The following is a 24,165-nucleotide window of genomic DNA, read 5'->3' as shown; positions in this document are numbered from 1 at the left end:
AAAAGAAAAAAAAAACATCAGGACGACGAATGGTCTAAAAATATACCCAAATGAGTGTGCCAAGTAGTACATTTCCGCACTAGTGTCCTCGAAAATCAAATTTTGCACACCCAGTTAGGAAAAATAGTATCCGCAACACGTGCGGGAATCACCTGTTTTATGCACTAGTTGCGGAATCTACCATTACTTGAAAGCTATAATATTGAGGTTATATTGCGTGATTTGTGGAAAATGTTTCACGATATTGGACCAGTTTCAAGGTTTGGGGTACTCAACCAGTTTTCGAACGAGTTTTCTTGGATGATTCCCGACGTACTGGCAATCATTATTCACCTTAATTTAATTTTCAAAAATATATTATTTTGATAGCATCTGAGTCTTCTGATGCTGTTCACAAAATTCGTCCATTCCTGATGCGTCGGCAACTTAAATGCATAGAAAAACGTTTCAACGAGTTTTTTGAAATTCACCTGCTATAGTTTTATCGGTGGGTTTTTTACTGTTGGAAACAAAAAAAATAAAAAAATTACGCGGTCCCTTTTGCATCCCGAAATCGAGTTACGCTGATTGTCAGCGTTCAATATTTGCTCCGATTGAAATTCGTCCTGATCCTTGCTCCTGCAGTCGAATGAATTGAGCCAAGCTTTGCGGGAGAATGGATTTCCAACTCGGGGTAAACCGCATGCCATAAATGTGAATAAACGTTTTTATTTGTGTTACTGTGAGATGTTTTCCTTGCCTTTTCTCTTACTTACTCTCTGTCTTCCTCTCTCTCTCTTCCTTTTCTTTCGCGCTTTCTTCATCGACATCAAGTCGATCCTTGGGTAAATTTAAACGAAACGAAAATTTTGCCCCAAATCACGTTTTACGTTTAAAACCGAGATATTTTCATTCAAACTGACTTGTCTCTCGCTTGCTTGCCAAACTCTGTTTGTCTTCCCGGAACAATTTCATCTCGCGGATTTTACCCTGGACAAAGGAACCCGTTTCGTTTACATTTGGAAAGGGAAATTTCGGCTGCCAAACTGCCGGGCTAGTCTCAACTCTGTATACTCGCATTATCCCACCGCTGCCACCAAAATACTCACTAGCGTGGGACAAGCTCGATATAATACACCTTCCGCCTACATTTCCCCCAATTTCTCTATCTCTCTCTCTCGTCTCCCTCCCGAATATTTGTCCCGAGAAAGTTTTCGCCCTGGCGCCCATACCGAAAGTTCCTCCCCTCTAATTTTACGCCCGCAAAACCTCTTCCGGGATCATTGCTTCGATATTGCTACTATTACTCGCGCTCTTGCAAGAGGTTTATAAAGTACCTTGGAAGCCGGAGACATTCGGTGAGAACTCAACGGCGCAGAATTTCCATAACGCAACCTTATTTCGCCATTTTAAATTCACTCTCCTATTTCATCTTTCATCAGACGCGTAATAAGGTTAGAGTTCAAATCTAGGAAACATCGACGCGTCTCGAAGGTTATTAAATAAGGATGAAAAATATTTCACCAAGTATTTCGTACAAGCTTGAGAGATATTAATCTCCGGATAGCCCATGAAAAACATCGTTTGCCTCCCTTTGATGTGGGGGTCGTTTGCTGCGTAACGCCGTTCAATCCACGATTAAAATACTACGATAGATATTAGAGTAACAGACATTGCACTGCGGGGGAGTAAAAATCCCATCCTCATCCTCATAGTCATCCCCGGGGAATACTCAGCAACGTCGAAACGCGCATGGTACCAAATATAGGCATCTATTCATCGAGTGCCTGTAGGTATGCTCGGAGCATCAGATAAAGACATCATCCCTCAAAATGGAGAAACTCTGTCGATACGTAGCTACGTGTATGTGCCTATCTCTCTCTCTCTCTCTCTCTCTCTCTTTCTCTCTATACACATATCATACGTGTACATGGGTATGTATGTATCTACCTATCTACATATATCTATGTAGAAAATACAGAGCCACTCTAATTCTGCATCGTACCGACTGCTTCTTTACCACGATATCGAACGGTGTAGTAAAACCTTAAATACTTCTATCCTGAAAGAATCGTACCCTTACCTGAGATACATGAACGGAACTAAATGTTATCCGATATTCACGGCTGTAATCTGAACATCATGACAAGTATCGTGAAATAAAACACAGGGTAGCTTTGTTTTCCGGAACCTTCGGAAATTCACGTTTTTTTTCCTTTCACATTTCCTGAGTGCACGAAGAAAACAAATATTTATAAAATATTCGTGTAGATTTTATTTTTAGTCTTCTCCGGCCTTCGGTTTCTCTTGAGGTGCAAAAGAATAAAGAAGGTTTTGTGCGAAAAAAAAAAAAAAAAGTACCGCTTCAATCGAGGAACTCAAGAGTTACACAGCCGTGGTCGCGAAAGTCTGAAGGAAAGATTGAAACTTTTGGTAAGGAAAAGTGACGGGTAAAAGGTAAAAAAGGCTGCAACCACGGTCGTGGAAGAGAAGCTCAGGGAACTCGAAAAGGTTTCATGCCCTGCCATCCACTCCATGCTGCAGGAGAGAGAGAAAGGAAGAAAGAAGAAACAAGAGATAGGGGCGAAGAATGAAGAGCAGGGGGAGAAACCTTAGCCTTCGAGAGAAATGGCGACGAACCGAATGATTTTTAGACGACTCGCGAGTCAAGGATCAGCCCCGCTAAAAAATTCTCCGAATTTTTCCACCCACGCGTCTGATGCAACAATGGGGGGACGAACATTGTTGTATTAAAATTTGTTTCCTTTTCCACTCCCACTTTCCGCCGGTCCTCCCGCCAAAGATTGTTCCTCAATTCCCGCCCGTAGCGCAGATTAAAATCCAATCGTTCCCATCCGACGATGCGATGGGAAGGCACAATTTCAGGAAAGTAAACAAGACAGTCTCGATTATCTTGACGCCGAAGCGAGTCTTCCATTTTGAAATTCTGCCCCGTCTATCCCCGGAGTTCGAGGTCGAATAGTTCGGGATAAGTTGGTCGCTTGTCGCGAGGAATGAGCTCCGGCAAATGGGTCGAGGGCTCTCGGCAAACCGATCCACCGGCTATCTATCCAGAGCTGAGCTACCTAGCTGTCTCTAATAATTAATCTAATTCCGGAGGTAAATGAGAAATTCGATTTTTATAACGAATAAGGAGAGCGAGTATTAAAATATCCTTTCAAAGAGAGGGAAAAACGGGGGGACAAGAAGGAACTGTTCGACCATAATTGTAATTATTTCTGCACAGCTGGTTGAATCATTGAGTACAATGTAAGTTAATCTTCGGAACTTTTGCGAGGTTGGGGGGAAGGGGGGGGGGGGGCATAAAGAAAAAGAAGAGGCAGAAAAAGTTGAGAGTTGTAACTCGGAAGTTAATCGAGACATCTAGAGAAGAAAGTTTTTCAACGGGGGAAATCCCAGTCAGCATCGAAAGAAGACGAAGAAGAAGAAGAAGAAGAAGGCCGAAAAACGCACCAACCAGAAGTTTCATTCGATTTGATGTAATTTAATTGTAATTAAATTAACCGCAACAGCTGATTTTGATATCGGTGTAAATACGGAAAAAGTTTGAAAAATGTTGTCGTCGTAATAGAAACGGAGTTTATTGACTTTTCGCCGAAGTGTCGCGCGGCGTATACGGGAACGGAAGGATAAAAAAAAAAAAAAAGAAAAAAAAAGATGAAAACCCGGCAGCTTCATCCCGGTGTCTGGAAAGTTAATCCAACCGACGCGATTGCGGCTGGTAAACTGGCCGGGGACGCGAATTACATTGACTTATACTTCCTAACGCGCGTTTATTCTGCAAGGAGGGAAAATTTTCATCGAGGAGGGGGGTTGTTTGTAATAAATCTCCTGTTTCTGACAACTCCTTCCGCAATTAGTGCCGCGCGAGGCAATTAGCACCGACTTTAATTTCATTTATTGCTAATATAACTCCTTAGGTATAAAGTGAATAAACGAGTCTAGGAAGAAACGAGTCGATAAAACGAAGTTAATAACAAAAAACTAAATGTCAGGTTGTTACAATTATTAAAAGTAATGTGGCTGAATTCAGGATTTCAGGTATGAAAAACTCGGTAAAAATATTTGCATCTTTGCAAACTACTCGAGTATAACTCGACCGATTTGTTTCGAATTCTGATCCGTTCTGACTCAGACAAAATCACCAAGTCAATTCACCAAATTTTATCAATGTTGGATTAAAATGAGTTTCGAAAGATCTGTTCGACCTTAAAAGATTTGCATCATTTCCAGTTGAAAAAGAAAAGAATGTTTTCGCATACAACCGTGAGATGATTCAAAATCTAATTAACTCTAGGTTTGATACGTCCCAACACCCAGAAATCCATAGGCAAATGATTTTGTGGATGATTTTCATGGTCTAAATAGTCGAGATGATAGTAAAAGCTTGATTCTTCGTTTCGTGGTTAAATCTTTCAAAATTCGACGCCTATTATTGAATTTTATATTGTCTGAGGAAAATTCTGATTCAATTTCCCTGAACAAATTCACATACTGAAAATAATAAAAAAGATTACCGTGGCATAAAATTTCATCTCAGGAAGGCCTGCTTCAATTTTATCCGATACGCCCAACGAAGAAGTTTTACATTTCCAAACCCCAGATTTTCCGGAAACGGTTTCAGAAGGATAAAGACTTCGAGGAAATCCACACGAGAGCTTAAAGTCTCACACAACGGCAGCAACGTATAGAGTCATGTACGTGGCGAAGCTGCTGCTGCTACTGCTTCAACAAACGAACTAGCAAAGCTGCAAACCAGCAGTTTTCCTCCCGAGAATCTCGCGAGTCGCAGTGTAATAAGCAGCTAATTACCAGATAATTCGCAAACTCTGAAACGCGATACCAACCAACCGGGGTGCCTGGAACGGGCACCGCGGGGGAAAAGATTACAGGAGAGTAAAACCCGCGCTGCATAATTTGCTTGTTGGTGAACTTCATCCTGCAATGGGTATTAAAAGATACGGAATAACGCGAGCGCGTCATTTGATAAATTGGAAAAATACTTCTCTACGATATATTCCATCATTTTTACTTCCATGTATGAAAATTTCAACTCATCATATGAAAGGATACTTTCTAGGGATTTTTTTTTTTTTAATTGTAATCCGGGGCTTTTTTAGAATCATAGAGAGATTATATGCAGCTCAAAGTTGTTTGACGTGTACAGTCGAGTGATAAAAACAGTGTCCAAAGCACAAGTGCAGGTGAAGTTAATTAACTAGCTATTAGAAAAAAACTCTACCTTTATACACTCAATTATAATAAATTATAACTTATGTTGTTTACAGATGGATTGCATACAAATCTCGTAAACTCTAATTCCCATCCAGCCATACAATTGACCGCAAAAACAATTTACGTAAGAGCCGAGTAATAAACTCATAGAGTTTCACTTCAAAATATATTCATGCTATCTAATATCGATGTCGGGTGATTTTTTCAAGTTTCATTAACAAAAAAGTCAAACAAGCGCGACTGTCGGTGTCGGACACGACTACCAGTGAAAACTGTCCAAATTTTTGAGGTTAGGTTCGTGACGGTTGGTCGCCCTGGCAAACAACTGCCCTCGGACTGTAGCACTTTTGCCTTAAGCCATAGCAGACGACGGACTATTCTGTCTATAGATAATCACTCCGTATAGGTATGTGGCGTTAACGAACGGTACTCGATAAGGTAACCTGTTTCTGATTATTAATCGCTGAACTGTGTTGATAAAAATTGAGAGTTACTTATTTTTTTTTTTTCACACCTCTGTAAAAACTTTCTGACAAAACTGATCGGAACTCAATTTTGAATACAGTATCGCAGTAGTGGGAAAAACTTCACTTACCTTGAACCATGAGCTTGACGATGGCTTCCGGCATTGGACGGTTGTTGACAAGACAGTAGTACTCGCCACTGTCAACGGAAGTAACGGGATGAAAGAAGAGGGCGAAATTGTCGGCGATTAGGGAGACTCTGTTACGGTGCTTCCAAACGGTGGTGCTGCTGCTGCTGTACTGAAGTATCTGCGCTCCGTTCGCTCGCCATTCCAACATCAGGACAAGCGATTGCTCAGTGACACCTGGACAGGCAAGCGAAATATTTCCACCAGCCTCGGCGTTCACAGGCTGCAGCGGTATCACCGTCACGTCTGAAACATCGAAAAGGGAATTCTATCAGGAAATGCGGCACAGTGCAAAGAAATTTCAGAAAAATTTATACCGAGCCATATAAATGGTGAAACTTAGCAGACTGAGCGTTCGAATGCGCATGCGTAAGCTTTGTGAAGTTTAATGCAGGCTAGCCAACTCTAACTTCTCCAGCTGTCAAACGCAACGTATAAGGGTTGTGTAGGTTATGCGAATTTCTCAAGTTAAACAGATATTAAATGAATGATGCAACGGTTCGGGAAGACTTGGCTAAGTTTTATTGTTAACTACCTTGACTTCCTTAATCACTGCTGGGAGTCATCGTAACAACACAATTTCCGTTCGGGAGATTTTGACATCTTGTGCCACGTTTCGAGTAGATAAGTTGGCTTCCCTGGCTTGTAGATGAAAGTATAACCGCGTCACGATTGCACTGACCAATAGTGCTGAATTATTTCGCGCCTGCGCAGTCGCTCAGCTATTGCTCAGCTCGCCAAGTTTCACCACTTTGTCTCGGTAATTTTGTGTAAATAGAATCACTGCGAATAATCAATCGATCAATATATATTCCCTGACCCAAAGACTCAAGCCTCTGGTTTTTTTTTTTTTTTTTTTTACCCACCCATCAGACGATTCTTGAATGTCGTCTACGAATCCGTGGTTGTACGAGTTTGAATTTTTGTAACTAAATCTGTGCCGTTTTCTTTGTTTGTCTTACAAAAGCCGGACATCGACGGGGTGGTCAAAGGATGCACGACTGGACACCGAAACGTGATCGGGATGCGAATAAGATCTGCCAGAGGAACCGATTCCTTCTGGATTCCCGAACGACTTCGAAATCGCGCGATGCCCTACGGCAACTAAATCGAGTCGTTTTCACTGATTGGTCGGACACTCCTCGCCCCGAGACTCTCTCACGATTGCCGGAAGAATCGATGTAGCTTCTGGACGAAAGCTGCCCCACCAAACTAGTGCGTTTCAAATATTTTCAATTTCAGTTTCAACGATTGGTATTTTTTCACAACCGTCTTTCGGCGGTGTTACAAGCTCCTGGATCGGCGATGGGTTTTATCATCCCCCCCCCCTCCCTCCCCCAGAACTCACATCTGGCCAACTCCTGACCACGGTGTTCGCAAATGTTTACCTCGCTGATTAAATTTTTGAACGGCTGGTTTCCTACCCTCTTGAGGGCCTCACTCAGCGACCGAGCGTGATTTCTACTACGTTTTTCTTCCTTTTCATCCAAAATTGGTTGGCCAGAAAGAAAGAGAGAAAAGAGGATCGAGAGAGACGACTTTCATTATCGGAGGAATACATTATTTTCCTTCTCTTCTGGGGGTTCGTCACGCGCGATATTAGAGCCTTTCAAACTCTACTTCATCGTGGATCTGTTTGTGGTCGATCTTCGTTTAAAAAACGAACACCAACAAATCCCACAAATTATGGAGATGATCTTTTTGCTTCTTTTTCCTATTCCCAGTCTGCTTGACGCAATGATGATAATTCTCACTCGTTTTTTGTTTCCGTTTATTTTTTGTTTGTTTTTTTTTTTTTATTCTAAAGGGGGAAGGGGATTTTTCAACCACTTTGCGGAGAGGACCAGGCTATCGCTAGCGAATGGAATCGATATCCTCGTAATAACGCGCACCAGAGGTCCGTGTATCCAAAGTCTGTCACATGGAAGGCATGTATGGGTTGAAGCACATCGAAAACAGGTACAAAAAGGCATTGTGTCCCCCAAGCTAGGCACAATGGACGCCTCTCTTTCATTCTCTAGTACGCGTGGCTACTGGCAAAGGCTTTTTCCATCCAACGAACGCTACTCGATAATCGATAGGATACGCGTTACGAAGGAAGGTGCGGGCACACGTCCCACACTCAACAATTTACCTGTGCCCATTTTCCCATGCCTCCTATGGGGCATTTCGGCCAACTCGACCAGGTTTCGATCCCACCGTTTGTAATATCGTTGAAACTTTTTGGAGGTAATATTAGAGCCGTTAAAACCCCAAATTTTATTCATTTTTCTGTGCAATCGTTTTCGAGATACGAATACTCAAACACTTTTCTAGGTTCATCTGCTTCAAGTTCTTGAAAAATTGAAAATGGAATAATTTCATCATTCGATTCTTTTTTTTTTTTTTTTTAGCACTTTAACGTGCTTAATTCGCTAAAATCATTGTCCAATCGTTTTTCAATTGTATGGTAATGGAAATGCGATATACTCTCGACTCCGTAACAAGCATGTCAATCCTGGTTGAGGTAGCACGGAATGCCCCATATCCACAGTATCCAATTGAAAACGATATCGATGGGTGAAAATACGCAATAAGCTTTGAAATAATTAATCCTTCATAGTTCGTTACGAATTCATCAAATTTATCGGATGCTGTGCACGAGAAGTTTGAAAATGTTACGCGTAGACTAGGCTACGGAAAAGAGATCGGAACCACGGAGTCTCGACTGCATTGCACCACTCCGCCGAATTTCTGCATATCGACATCAGCGGCTGAACATGGACACACACACACACAAACTTCAGAACGACCGCATGGATATGAGATGCTTGTGTGCAGATGCGAGCAGGCGTTATAGTCTAGTGTGCTTTTTGCCGATCAGCCCGTAGCCGCGATTGGATTCAATACGTGTTTTAATAGTCTCACTTTCTGCCGCTCTTTTGAGATCAAAGGCGACCAATCGCTGGCTAGCTACTGACCGATAAGCGACAGCCGACTGGGTACAAAAGAGGCGAAACGTTCGACAATGCCAACATTGGCGAACGACTGCCACTTTTCACTACTGACGGGTTTAACACTGCATGCGCACTTGGACTGCACTTCACTCGCTTGGTTTATCCCGAACGGTTGCCATGCTCGAAAAATTAAACCTCGAATAAAACATGTCACCACGGTGTAAGGAAATAAGGTGTCTTCTTGCGCATCACTGCCACCTTTAGCCAATGACACACGTTCCCCCACATGACGTTATTTTGAGCACCATTTTTAAAAGCTATAAAACAGCCATTCATTTTTACGTCCACTGAATCTTACTTGATGGGGGAATGGTATTCAAATGTTAAATAATTGGTTACAGAGGTTATGTTGTACTTTTTACGACAGAAATAGACGCCATGTGGGGATCACGTGACTTTGCTAGTGCGCATCTCCGTTCAGAGCACACCTTGTTACCTTGCACCATGGATGTTGCCGTGTTTGTCGTTCTCCGAGCACTCGCTGATTACGATAATCACGGACCTGCTGCAATGGGTGATGAATGTTTGCACTGTCTTCAAGCGAGCGGCGGAGCTGTATCGGCGATCATAAATTAGGGGGTACTTCGGGATAATGTTTAAGGAAGCTTTTCTGTCTGAGTACTTGGTGACGAGGTGCCGGATCGGTTGCTGATCACGGTGAAAAGATCCTTTCAATTTAATTTCGTTGAAATCTTTCGCGAAACCGCCATGAACAGCTTCGCTTTCGTATATAAGGTATACTATGTATACACTTATACCCTCGACGAAAGGGCAGACCTTTACCTTTAGCCAACTTTAAAATACATTTTACGAAATGAGTGGAAAGCAAATACACTTTAGGTAGAGCTTCATCCCAAGATGATGGGATTGAAAATTATTACCACTCCGCAGAAGCGAGTGAGACGGTCCGTTTCTGTCCTTCTTTCCCCTTTTTTCCCAACCATATTCCCTCCTCGATTCCTCCGTTCCTTTGCACAGCCTTCAACCGAAACGACTACCTACGGCTAACCAAAGTCGATATTTAATCGACTGTGCGTCGTTAAATCTTTTGTTATTAATAATAGCCCAAGTTTGCTTCGACTCTTTAAGAACCACAAATATTATCCCATCTCTCCGTGATCATTTGACTCGATTACTAAAAATCGATGCCATTCTTCTCTGCCTCCGACTCTCGTCTCATTCTTTTTGGTTCCTCTTTCCCTTTTCTCTGCAAGAACCGTATCACGGAATCGCATAATATTTCGCTGGCAAAAGGTCGAGGATATCGCTGACGCCAAATTGTCATGCGTTCTACCATAACTCTCTTCAGCTATCTCCACTTCCTTCAAACATGCTCATATTTATTCATGGTGTACTTTGGCTTAATTTCATAGAGTGCATCTAAAAGTTCTGCAGGCAAGTCAGGGAGAATCCATACATACGTATAGGCGGCTCACATGTATATTCATTCACTTATGAATAGCTACCTAGCAAAATTCATCCTGATCTATCTTTTACTCCCCGCGTTCGCGGTTTATACTGTACGTCATATCTTGCATTCTTGTTTCATTAATTTATTATTATATAACCCCTTCTCAAAATGAAAACCTTAAAGATCAAACTTATATACAGCCCACAGTTATAGGTACCTATAGGCATAAGTAGAACCGAACAAGAAAAAGAAAGAAAAAAAAAAAGGGAAACGAGAGTAACATTAAAAAAGTTTTCACTCCCCACAGATATCAGGACTCGAGCGAGGCATTTCACTTCAAGATGAACTTTTTTACGGTAAAAAGGAGAACGAAACTTGCCTCATAGACAGACTGAGTAGCGATTAAGAAAATTAACCAACCTGCCACTCACCTTGGACTCTGCCCGAAGGTCGTAATCTTAAAAAAATAGCGAAAACCCTGGACCACACATTTGCATGAACCACGAAAAAGCGAAACGAGTGTACAAAAAAGCTTCCACCGCAAAGCCTATATACTTATTGCATAATATACACACAGAACCAGCCATAGTTCACTCCGAAGATTATCATAACACATTTGATGCACGGTCGAAGCTGCTCCGCAGGTGAAGGTAAGAGCCTTTGTTCGACCTTGGACGTGACCTTCGAATGGACATTATCTTGGTGGGCAGTGGCGGAGGAATTTACGCGAATATCCGAATCTCTTTGCAGCTTTTTTCCCCGAGAGATTTCAGCGCAAAGCCCTGAATCGGACGTTGGCAATTATTGACCAAATTTCTCGCCAAAGGATAACGTAAAGTGTAAGGTTAGCGAGGGTGGTGACATCCCTCATACGCACTGCTCACCGACTCGGCAAAAACATGATTTGACGGTCGACGAGGCCGGGCGAGAGGCGCAAGCATAATTTGCTTACGCGACCAAGATTTGCCACGGTGCAAAAAAAGCCTCGGGTGTTCCAGGCCTCCCAGTTCCCGCTATATATATATATATATATATATATATATATATATATATATATCTCTCTCTCTCTCTTATCCGAGAGGTGAAACCTCTCGTGAAATCCTTGCATCCACCTATGTTCCGGGATCATCGATCCGCCCCCACGCTTCGATAAATTCCATACCTTTTGACGCTCGATCCTCGCTTTTTGCCGCGCGCATAACCTCTTTGACAGGTCCGTCCTAACCTACGCGGCTCGTGAAGCGCACTGACCCGCCAAACGCGTAGTTTCATACCGTCGATGACGCTGCCGAGGCCGAGGTGAGAGAGCATCATAGGTATGACCGACAGAAAAACATTTGAAAGATGAAAACGAAGAAGAAAACGGATTTTGTAGACTGGGCGATTCTCGTCCCGCGTATAGGTTGTGTTATGTATAAGTCTGAAGGAGCGAGTGTAATGTGCAAAGTTTGAGAAGGGAGACGACGTGTACATAAGGAAGACACGCGCCGTCGAGTTGCGTCAATTTCTTTCGTGTTGGCTTCAATTTCAGCCGTGGAATACCCGAGATTATGAACATACATACCTACATACTTGTATGTATGTAAATGCGCGTGCGCGTGTGGTTATGGGTACATGTGTACATATGTGTACATATATATATATATATATATATGCGTGTATACCTGTGTGTGTGTCTATACTGGAACTACTTGCTATTCGGAAGATCCTAGAGTTTTACTCGACGGGGAGAAAGAAGCGGGATGGATATAACGGAATGGGGATGGGTAGGATGGCCCGCCAGACCCGGTCGATAATTCAGATCCGACGTCGCTTCCAATCGCTGACTTACGCCAACTTCGTTCCACGCGATCAGAGGATATCTTATTCAAAAAGAGAAGAAGAGGAGGAAGAAGAAGGTAAAAGAGAAGGAAATCAGAATAGACGAGAAGGGGACCCGGATGCGAATATCTGTAAATCAAAACCAACAAAATTTTCAGATATTTTCACATCTGTTATTTCGATACGGTTTACGGCTACCGTAGCTGTAGAATTACATCGTTTATTTCAATCACCGAGCTGCACTCCGTGAGCTTCGACTTATCTCAAGTCGCTTTATCAGCGACAAAGTTCCCCCGTTTCGGATGACGAGAAAGTTGGCTGAAAAAAAAAGGCATGCCGTACCTGGTATGGACCGGACTTATTCTTTATCTAGTCAGCGGAACGAATGTGCGGTATCAAATTCCGCGGGAGCCGTTGGAAATTACGATGCTCGGGATTATGTGGGTTTAAGGTATACGGACGTCGAGCTGCCGCCGGTAAAACTCGGAGAAATGAACACCGAAATACACGATCCAAAAACGACTTGGGCCAAGACAGCGTCAGCAGAACGTGTAACGCCAGCGATAGAGGGTAAAAGGTGGGAAAGGTTGTGTACGACTCTTAGGTTAGGTTGATTAATCGATTACCCAGCAGCCACTGGTTTTCGCGTATTATTCAAAGGTTCGAGTGCGGTCGAACTACGTTTTCATTACAACTCCGCGTTTCTTTGTCGAGGATGGATTTCAGGTTTTACGTTCTGATTGGCCGCTCAAAACTTTGATCACGCTGGTTCAAAGCATCAAATTCATCGGCCTGCTTGATCCGCGAGGTTTGACCCGATTCCATAGTGCGTGAACACACATGCGCGGTAATTTTTTAATTTTCTATGAAATTTCAAAGGGATCATTTTATCGTTAACCGTTCGTCGAACACTCGAAATAGCAAATAATCACAATTTCGAGGATTTAGGAGGAAAAAAACGTGCGGGACTAACGTTGAACCAATCACACAAGTCATATTACGACTCGGGCTCAGAGGATATGGAGTACAGCTTTCGACGAGCCTTGAGGTTTAATTAACCTAAATTGAGGAAGAGACAGTAACTGCTAACTAAGACCCTTTCTCGTAATTGGGTATAAATGCCCATGGAATTCAGATCTGACCGTAAAGTTACCCCGGATCAGACCTTCGGGCTGACTTGAGTGAAATATCTTCACGAGTTTCGTGGGGATAAGCGACCATGTCCTTACTTTATTCAATGTCCCTGCCAACCCGTTCGACCTGCCGTTTTACAAACACCCAGATCACGGATTGACACCGAGCCTAGGTGACAATCAACGTCGTCAGCACTGGAGCAGCGTAAGGAGACTTTCGAAGTTTGACTTCCAGACGCTTCGATTCCAGGCAAAGTTCGTCTCACTGAAGACAGCCAAGGACTCACTGGGACTTCACACCCTGCAGGGTTGCCCGAAAGCAGCATGTCGAACATCCATTCGAGCAGTGAAAGAAGATCGTTCGCACGTCACAGAGTGACAAATAATATGAGCTAATAAGAGTTTCGTGTGAAAATGCTTTGCCACTGTTCAACTAGTCAACCTGCAGATTTCGGCTCCGGTTCCGGTTAACGGGATCGATAACTTAGGGTCGGCAGCTTTGCGGAAGGTAATAATTTATCGGGGCTGAGGTCTGATTTGTTCGAAACTCGGGCTGCAACCGAATGGGTTAGGTACCTGGACCTATTCTCATCCACGATTTAGCAGCCAACTGACTTGCAACGGTGCCCGACCGTTTCATCTCAACAACGACGATCGCTCCTTCTCCACTTCCGGTAACGAAGCGAACTTCTGTGTTTGACGACGTATAAAAATGATATCCGGTTGATCCCTGTACTGAGACAACGGCGACGACGACACCGGAAGTTGACGACATCAAAGCTTCCCAGCGCAGTCGATGCTCCCGATCGAGATACCTTCCGCAGGAGAGGATTTCCCGCCATTGTTTCACCGCTAACGCTCTTTAATTTTAGCTATGGAACACGTCCGACATCGGCCGCCATTATTTGACCGGGCCAATTTCAGGGCTCATGGTCCGTCGACGTACCTCATCGGCCATGTTGAATCCTATCGTAAACCACCTCGGATATGCTACTTAATTTCCTATGCAAGAAAACCCCTGCGCACAAAACTCGACGGTCGTTCGTTTTAACGATAACCATAAGACATAATTAATTAGCATCAAGGTGCTTGTTAAACGCTGTTACAACATTACTGTTTATGTATCTTACTTCTCGTTCACCGTGTTTACCTAACTTCGTTTCACGGACACATTACCTTGATATTTGCTTAGTCCTTAATTTCGTCGTGTGCAGAATTTCCCTAATTTTTCCAACCGGCGCTACACGGTTTGTTTTTTTTTTTTTTTTTTTTGTACCTTTCTTCGCTACATTATTTCTACATCATATATAATCACTCTATTCGAAGCGAACTACCCGTGTACCCAATTTTTTTCCTTCCCTTCATCCAGCCAATGCCGACTCAACTTTTTTTTTGCAATTAAACCAAATTTCTGACGTACATCTTTATAAATACTTAAACTTATCTTCTTCACACCTCGTACATAAGTATAAGAAATTCTTTCGACCTTTAATCGTCGGTGGTAAATATCACTGATGTCGGGTCGGTCGGTCAGTATATAATCAGAGTAGCAGAGTCGTAATGGATATGAAAGAGAGAGCTAAAAACCAAAAAAAAAAAAATTACTTTAATCATCGGGAAAATGATCTTCGGTTGCAAAAAGACGCGAGCTAACGGCGAAAAAGCTTAAAGCTGAGTCAAGGAAATGAGGAGGGGGTAGGCGGCTGTGCGGCGGAGCGGGTAAAAGCTCGATGGGTGTGTATAAGGCAGTGCTAGGGAAAAGCTTGATTGAAATGATCCGGCCGATTGGCACGTCATAATCTCGTCCTTTCTTCTGCCGCATCCTCTATTTCGGTAACCAACCCTTACCAGGGAGATCCTTTTTCTGTCTCACGTTTCCTTGTTAGTAAATTACCAGAGCGAGGGTCCTGGTGGACCAGAAAAAGGGACGAAAAGGAGACGAAAGAGAAAGAAGAATAAGATGAAGAAGAAAGAAGAAAAAACAAAGAAAAAAAAAAACAACAAATAACACCGGTTCTCCCGTACGAACGAGTTTTCCGAGCATGATTTCAGCCGCAAGCTCCTCTTTTCGAGTGTCGAGATCTCTTCCTCTATTTCCTCTTCAGCCTTGCGTGACAAGCCGAAAAACTTTCACCCACGTGATGAAAGGCCGACTCTATCTATATACAATATAAATATATACACACACACATATACAATATATATATATATATACATACATATACATATATACATGTATATACACCCGTTTTTCGTATCAATTACTCTGGCAAAAATATGATCATCAATACCCTGTGGAAAAACTTTTCTTTTTCTTTATTCCGTCCCTCTTCGCCCCCTTTTAATGTTCATGGGATAAAAAGCATCACCGCCGGAGAAATCGAAGAGAGAAAAATATAATTTATAATTAAATGGGAGCGAAAAGCGAAGGGATGAAAAAAAAAACAGTGGTAGTTATACTCGCATGTTTATTACACTGTGGGATCGGCCTCAACGAAGCCAAGAGCCAGAGTAAGTAAGTAGGTAGGATGGTTAAACGCATTTTGTGGCTTTGTTTCGCAACAGATGTGGCTGGCGAAGAAAGAATCAGTGATGTATAGACGTTGAGAGATGAATGAAGATGACTGATACACAAGGTATAGGAGAAGGTGGGAGGCGAAGGAATCTCGTAATATACGACGAGAGATTAAACGTGAAAATAAATTTTCAACAGCGGAATGAAATTCTTGTTGTACGATATAATGGGTGTGATGGAAAAAAAAGCCATTCAAACGTTGAGGGTGTGAAAAACGCACCGTTTTGTGTAAAACTTTATACCGTAGCGTGTTTCTTCTACTTATTTTTTTTTTTTCTTTCTCTTTTCTCCTTCTAATTTTTCTATAATTTCTTTTTACTTTAGCTTTTGTTCCTCCGAGCAAACGATTGAAAAATGAAAGTTCAACACGCGAGCGCTTCGCGGTGCCTGCAGCTGGCAGTTTCTACTCATCGCCTGCTGCACAGTGGACAATAGCGTCGTTAGCGATTATCGAGCTGTTTTCACCCGCACGTCATAAACAGTGCTGACAGAAACAATCGCCAAGTAAAGCAATAAATATGGATTTTATATCGCTGCAGCGGAATCCTCTCTGAAACAACTCTGCACTTTCAGGCACCTACAACATCCGTATCAATATTCACGTGACACAATTGCATGGTTTATTATTCGATGTTTCAGACGCGGTGCGAACGGCATTGAATCGATTTTTAATGCACCGGTATCGCATAATCGCGGATTGTGACCGGGATTCTTTTTTCACATTCGGTGCTACCTACTACAAAAAATTCTTCATCATTCATAAATACATAATCTTCTGATTACTCATTAGCCGTGTAATGCTTGCCTCTTACTAAGTTGTGAAAATCTCGTATCCCCTAGGTGAAAAGAAACATGTATGATAGACTGAAATCCACTTGAATTAACTGCTGTTCTATCACGACTGTTTTCTTGATATTCTCCAAACTTTTCCATACACAAGCATTTTTTTTCAATATCATTACTATCGGATATGAATTGAATTTTTATTCTACACATCTTAACGCGCTTAGGTATCTTGACTGTCGACGATATTAATTTTTTCATTCCCTTGTACAAACTGTCACGCATTTACAGTCAATTCCAGAAAAAATAGCAATTAACCCGCTCATCCAATCGGCGCGTGAATGAAATGTCAACAACGGTTTAAGATTTCGAAAGATTTCGAGATTTTGAGATCCGTCGGACATGGCTCTTTTAAGATTGGACTCGATTGATATCTTATTGGTCCAAAATCGCAGTCCAGTTTCCATAAAATTATCCAATCAATATGGGAGAGAAAGAATGAATGAATGAATGATAAATTTACTATGCCGTGGTAATGCAACCTTAGGCAAGAAAGAGAGAGACAGAGAAAGAGAGAGAGAGGGGGGGGGGGAAGTGGCTGGCTGCTGAAACCATCAATCAAGCTCACGCGGGACGTTGACGGAATTCCTGAATCTTTTAATCTCCAAGAGTTCCTCAGGGACAAAAAGTTGTTATTCCACCGGCTCGGTCTTGTCGCCCAATATCTCGAGCGAGAGAAGTATTCTTCGTTGTTCGGATCGAAATGCCTCGGGATTTTTGAGGGTGGACGTTCGTTTATGCTGTATAGTCGGTAAAACAGTATTCATCACTTATTGGCGATTCATGGAATGGAAAATGAACGATCCGCGTGAAGTGTGCCGGGACCCGTAGATCCTTGGCAACCGTGAAAATATCTTTTCTCAATTTCTTATTCGTTTTGCGAAACCATTTTCGTACATCGATTGAAGAAAAGGTTATCGAGACTTTCTCTATCAATATGGTACATCAGTTCCGTACTCAATTATGCAAAGAGAATATGTTTGCGTATTTACACAATATTGACAAGAAAATACGTCGGAGAATAGCGTGCAGGGTAAACAATGCGTTCGTCGAAAATCGAAGATTCAGCCTAAAAAAAATATTATTGTTTAATTTCGAGCACGTATGAAAATTTATATATTATACCAGCAACAGTAAATTCGATTCCTATTGTAAACCGACGGAAAAACATGTATTCGACAGTTATATTATTCCAAGTATTGCCAATTTTCGTTGAAAGGACGCATTGGGAAGAAATGAGGAGAGAAAAAAAACGGACTCCTCGAACGTGTGGAAAGCTGTGCAACTTACACAGTTTCGAAGTTGATGTACAATCACTTGATATTTACTCACTCAGTTTTAGTGAATGACCTGCAGGCCATGCATTGAAATACGAAAGAGAAGCTGAGCGTGATAGCGATAGCGATACGTCGAGAGGGCAAATATTTGTGTTTGCATGAAACGAATCGCGTGGTTACAATTAATGACATAGGTACGTCACGTGACCAGTCGGCCGGTTTCTAGGCAGACCCGCCCGCTGACACAGTACACAATAAGGTAAATGATACCTTGTCGAACACTGTAATTACCTTCTTTATTAGCTCTTTCGTAATTACATACCCGCTTCAGCCATTTCCTACCTCGTTTCGCTGTTGTGCTGCAGTACGATATAGAAGGAACAACATTCGACAGTGTGCGTATAGCAGGTCAGAATGAGTGGATTGGATTTTCGTATAAACATACGAAAAGTATACCTTATACGCGGCAAAATTTACCACCGGAAATTAAACAACCTGACTGATTTTTTCACCAGATTCGGATTGACATGCGAGTCAGACCCTTGGATAAGATTGAACAATACACACAGAGACAGGATTTGTTGATTTTACCGAATGTGGCGTAAGGGATGATATTTTTTTCAGTCGGAAGAACGATTTGTGTTATAAACTGAAACGAAATCTGGTTGATTTAAGAAAATATCTTACCCGCCACATCCAGTAAATTCCAACTGTTGCAGCTCAAGTTTGCCCGGTCTGATAGGAACGGCGGAATAAGAGAGGAGCGATGGAATAAGGTAGAGGAATGTGGAACAAGAGCGAAACGATGAAACAGAAACAGAGTAGGAATGTGGAAAATAAGAGGAACGATGGAATGCGGTAGAGAAAATTGGAACAGGAGCGGAACGATGGTACGGGACGGGAATGTGGAACAGGACAGGAACGATGGAACCGGGTTGGAATGTGGAACAGAAAACGACCGCTGCAGTAAGATAACACGAAAAAAGATGGCGTAAGGACGCGATATGTGTGTAGCATTGCTCAGTTAGTAAGACTTGTTCATATTTAACAGTGTCTCGGTCAATACGTCCTACCGAGAGTCTTCCAGAACTTCGTTTCTGGTTTTAATATAAAAGGACAGTCGATCGGTAGTTCGGATATAAGAAACGGACCCCTCCGGTCAAAATGACGGCGATAGAGACTTGCAGTCTTCGGGCGGAATGAATGGGGAAAACAATAATACGAAAAGGGAGAGAAGAGCATGCAGTGCGATATTTTGACGGCACATCTCTCGGTTTCACCCGCAGGGCATTAAGGAGTGACGGAAAGGGTGTCTCGCCTTGAAGCTGGTGCAGGGAGAGGCGTTCGCCGAGTAAGAAATACGATGGGGTGACCGTAATTATTATGGTCGCGTGTCAGCCGGCAGCAGGGGCGGTTGGCTCAGCCTTAGCAGGTTGTGGCGGCCCAGAGCCGGTATTCCCAAGTATAATTATTTGCGTTGCTATTACTGTCGGGAAGATAACGCCTGCGCGTATCAATAATAGATTAGCCGCGAGTTGTTTGTGGCGAAAACCATCAAGATACGTTCTCGTCGGCGTACCGCGGCTGGTTCACAATAATACCATTAATATATAACACGGTGAAACCCAAGAACGGCAGGTACAAATACCGAAACTCGAAAAATTTCCACTTCTCATTATACCGTACATTTCTTAACTATTTCGACTTTTCACCGTAGCCGGAAAATCCAAATTAACGAATTACTACGGTTGTAGGCAAATCATTGTTGCAGGTATAACAATGACTGGTAAAGTAATACTTCTTTATATATGTATTTATTCATTCATTTATATATATTATATGACGCATTATCAGTAATAGCAATAGTTATTAACTACGTTTATCGCGTCCCATTGATTAACTATTGAGAAATCCTTCAATTAATGTACGAATAAATAAGAGAGCTTTAAAAAATACAATTTAAACGTACACCGTCTGTGCACACATGATTTATTTTTTATGAACTATTTTCATTTAATTTTTTATTCCAGGCTTCTTTAAAATTTTTTACAGACTAATTTCTAGGCTGTTTTTTTTTTTTTCATGCCACGTTGATTATTCCATCATGAAAAATTAAAAATGTTGAAGTAAAAAGTATGTTTAATCCCAGACTTATTTGTCTACCGTTTGATTTTTTTTCTGAAACGTTATAAAATTCGAAAAGATCAAGGTCTGAAAAAGATTAAATCTTATTTTCTAAGGAAAAAAACGAAATCAAAAATCTGCCGGCACCCTTTAATAGTGAGATAGAGCATTGAAACTTTGAGGATCATCTTTTTTCAAGTTTAACCCAAGATTTTTTAATTATATTTTTTTTAATTTTTTTAATTTTCAATATATATATTAGGATGGCCGCTGAAAAAAATGTTCATGCTCCAAAATATATATATATGTATACACCCCAATTATACCTGCAATATTTGCACCCTCGTCATTACGGTGAACATTTTTCTCCCATGGCAACAGCGGTGAATGTTTCTTTTTTTCTTATACTTTTTTTTTCTCACTACTCACATTAACGGCAGTCCTTCTCATGTCCTTTAATTTTTTTTATTTTCATCCTCTTTCTTTTTACACGGGGCGGAATCCTTGGATGTAGTTACAACCTCCCTCGTTAGCTGACCAACGCGTTTCGTGTTCCAGTTCCTGATACATTTACTTCTTTTTCTTCTCCCTCTTCATCTATTTTCGGCTCTTGCAACAAAGGAGATATTCCGATTGAAGTGACCCCGAAGTCTCGAAACAAAACGTGCAACGCTGCACGAAACGAAGCTTCGCACTTTGTCAAACTCAGATCCATCTCCATAATATTCATATTTCATTGAAAGAGTATTTCCACGATTTTATAGCAAAGAAACGTTGAAATTCTTTCACGATGATTAATAATGACTTAAACACTGATTTATTTCCTGCTTCTTTGAATTCACGTTCATAATTTACCAAGACTGTTTTAATTCATATGAAATTTTCCGTCACTTGTATATTATTTCTATTCGTAGACTTTCATGGCCATGAGGATGATATGTAAGGTTCTTTATCGATTGACGTCCAATAATCAACTGTTTCTTTATTCCGTACCACCGGCCCACTTTTCGATTAGTATTGCTAACCAACTTCAGGCTAGTCTATAAAGAAGCTCGTTCGTTTCTAGTTTAGGGCTTTTACTACTACTCAGCCAAGTGGAATTTAGGTGAGAATCTAGTGAACTAAATTAACCAATATTGCCTTCGATCGAACAAAGAAAAACGTGCGAACTTTCTGTGATATAATCAAATTTATAAGTGAATTTGAAAACCTATCCTAAAAACATGTGAATTTTTGTAGCCAATAGCCTGAACATGTTTCGCCGCAGAGAACAAACAAACAGATAATTATTGATCAACAATCAACGGAAAAAGCCTTGTTTATCTGAAAATGAATACAAATGTTTTTCTATTCACGCCACCATGTCTGAGAACATCGAAGAGGTACCACCCGTAGGAATAAAAAAGTGCATCACTTATGAATTTGAGATTTTGTTTGCATAGGAAAAGACCGTGACGTTGTTTGAATTTAAAATATATTATTCAGAAATTAAATTCATCCAGGAGAGTGGAATAAATCGATTCGCCCTCGCGGGAGTACATCGATCGATCTCGACATCATCCCGCATGTAAGAGCAATAAAAGTATGGTAGAGAATTTTCAACTCGTAGGGAGGATTCAACGAATCACCTCCTCCCGGAAGCTAAGTTCAGTCTTTTTTCGAATCGTCTTCTTCTTCCAGTTCGTGCTCGTTTTCCCGTCCCTCTTTTGCCTCGGCACGGAACCGGGTATAGAATCCCGAAGACCGAAAGCGCACGAGCCATGGAACAAGTAAAGTTTGAAGCTCCTTCGCGCGAGCTTAACCCCAATCTATGGTAACGTAGTTACCTCAAATGCACACATACTCGTCGTCCGGAAGGAGGCGACTCTTGATTCGCGCCCCATCTTCACGGAGTCTGTCTACCTGGTACCTACTACCATTGTCCTCATCCTGCACCGCGTAGGATTCCGCAGTTCGAGTCAAGTAGGTATTTACATAGGAACTTGTATCTGTTCGGTGTCGCTTCTGGAACCTCCCATCCCTCCGAGCAGATCCTTATTCGTACTCGTTCGCAATCTCTTTCTCTCTCCCTCTTTCTTTCTTTCTCTTTATCTTTCTTCGAGCACCTACCCAGATTGAAATTAGATTTCCGTTGTTCCACGTTGGCCAAGCCAACCCACCAACCAACCAACCAACCGCCGTTACTCGCCTCCGCAGAGACAAACCCAAGGAAATCTTTTTCATTTAAGGTGAGGTAACGTGCCCAACTATCGAACCTCGAGGTTTTACACACCGGTGATCGTTCTCATCATCAGGGTCATCAGCGTGTTTTCTCAGTCGTTCAATTCTTCTTGGTCTGATCGACTAACTGCGAAGAAAAAGCTCTTGGAATTTATCCTCCTTGGGCAAAAGATTCAATTCACGTTTTACCGTGCCTGATGGTCGATTTTATCTTGGTTGGATCCGTCAATTCAGAATAAAGTTTGTCATTCCATGACGCATCGGAAGGGACCCGTACTTCAGGATTTCTCTAGTGAAAATATTGCTGACGGCTGGTAAAGCTGGTATGTATATTATCTCCAAAAAGAATGATATTCTCAACCATTCAAATTTGAATCATTCGTAACCGTGGAAAAAATTCACAGATTCTGATGACTTTTATTTTCACACATTGTGCGGGATGTGATAAGCTTCTCATAAATTCCAACTTTCCTGCCTGCATGGATTTTATACGAATCCAGCCTCTCGTTCCCTCGCGATAACCGTTAATGTTCGATTAGTTTTAGAAATTGGATAATCAAGGTTGAATAATATCAATCGTTTCGTAAAGGGCGAAGAAAATTGTCGGTTATTTAACGAACACCGAGGAAAACGAGGCGAGGAGGCGTAAAGGTAGGTACATTTTGTCCCTGCAAAGACTTTAATTTCCCCCAGCGCAGGGCATGGAGGCATGTTTATGTACAAAGTACAGGAGTTATGATAACTGCCTGGAGGGATAGTAATCATCTCTGTTAGCTTCGTTTTAGCTCTTACACAAAAACGAGCGAAGCCGGTCCCGAGTTTCCTTGTCCTGCTCGAGAACTAAATCTACTTTTTCTTTCTCCGCTTCATTTTTTACTTCGTTTTATTTTTTATCCTCACTTTTATCCTTATCCTCTCTTTCTTTTCTTCTTCACGCTGTCGTGGAATTCCTAAGAAACACTCCGTGCACCTAAGCACTGAGCTTTTCCACCTCTCCAACCGTGCAATGGTGGGTTTGTGGCAGAGACTGTTGGAGAGGATAAAACGTCCCAATCTTTTTTACTCCCAGCCGCGGTTTGCACCGAAATTCTTATCCGAGTATCTTCCCATCACGTCTCAGACTTGCAGTTTGCGTTTAGGTGACGCGACATTTTAAAGTAACGTTAATGCCTCAGAGAAGTATTTAACTCACCCTTATGGAAGAATCGTCGCGTGATTAAATCACACAGATTTATCATCAACTTTGCGAGGTCGTCACAGGGTCGAAGAAAATGGTAAGGGTAAAAATATAGAAAGATGAAAAAATCAAAGGGACACAATATTGAAATTTAAAAGAAGCGAAAACTCGATTTGTAGAATTTAAAAATGTTGAAACTCGGAATATGGAGCGGTAAAAGGTTAGAAAGGTCAGAACGTAAAATGTCAAACAGTTTCTGTTCCATGTATTGACCTTTCTACATTTTCAATTTTCTCCGCATGAGATTTCCACATTTTTAAATTCTCTATAATGTGATATTCTGGTCCTTTTGTCGGTCGGAAATTGTAGTTTTTTATCTCTACCTGAAGAAAATCTTTCATAGAAATTTGTCTCACCGCCAATCCATTAGCATTTGGAAACGCGAGCAACATCGTCCAGCTTTATCCAGCTTGCGAGGTTTACTCATCCCGGCATTTCAACTTCGCGTTTATCCCTTTACCTTTTTCCTTTTTCCTTTTGTTTATCGATACCCGTTCCTTTTTTAGCCCCGGCAAAATTTCACCCTGCCATGCATTCTATCGACCGATGGCCATACACGTACGGGTTTATTTACTAATTGGAAAAACGCTGCGGCTCTCACGGACTGGACGTGTAACAATTCCGGCACATGTCGGAAGCTG

The 24,165-nt window shown here is 41.8% G+C and overlaps 1 protein-coding gene and 1 long non-coding RNA gene across 4 annotated transcripts in view; one reads left to right on the top strand and one right to left on the bottom strand.

Moving 5' to 3' along the window:
• Positions 1-24,165, bottom strand: part of LOC124218834 (Protein tyrosine phosphatase 99A) — a 303,594-nt gene that overhangs the window by 182,972 nt on the left and 96,457 nt on the right. For all 3 annotated transcript variants that reach the window (XM_046625692.2, XM_046625693.2, XM_046625694.2), the window contains exon 2: positions 5,831-6,133. In XM_046625692.2, coding sequence (XP_046481648.1) covers positions 5,831-6,133 — 303 coding nt within the window. The remainder of the gene's footprint in view (positions 1-5,830; positions 6,134-24,165) is intronic.
• LOC124218842 (uncharacterized) lies at positions 18,323-19,784 on the top strand. The gene is made up of 3 exons (XR_006883200.1): positions 18,323-18,351; positions 18,459-18,544; positions 18,663-19,784. It is a non-coding gene; the product is annotated as an uncharacterized lncRNA (long non-coding RNA).

This window comes from Neodiprion pinetum, chromosome 5 (genome assembly GCF_021155775.2).
Source record: "Neodiprion pinetum isolate iyNeoPine1 chromosome 5, iyNeoPine1.2, whole genome shotgun sequence".
In the NCBI taxonomy this organism is placed as follows: Eukaryota; Metazoa; Arthropoda; class Insecta; order Hymenoptera; family Diprionidae; genus Neodiprion; species Neodiprion pinetum.
Note: the sequence above shows the minus strand (reverse complement) of the source record. Positions and strands in the feature narration are given on the sequence as shown.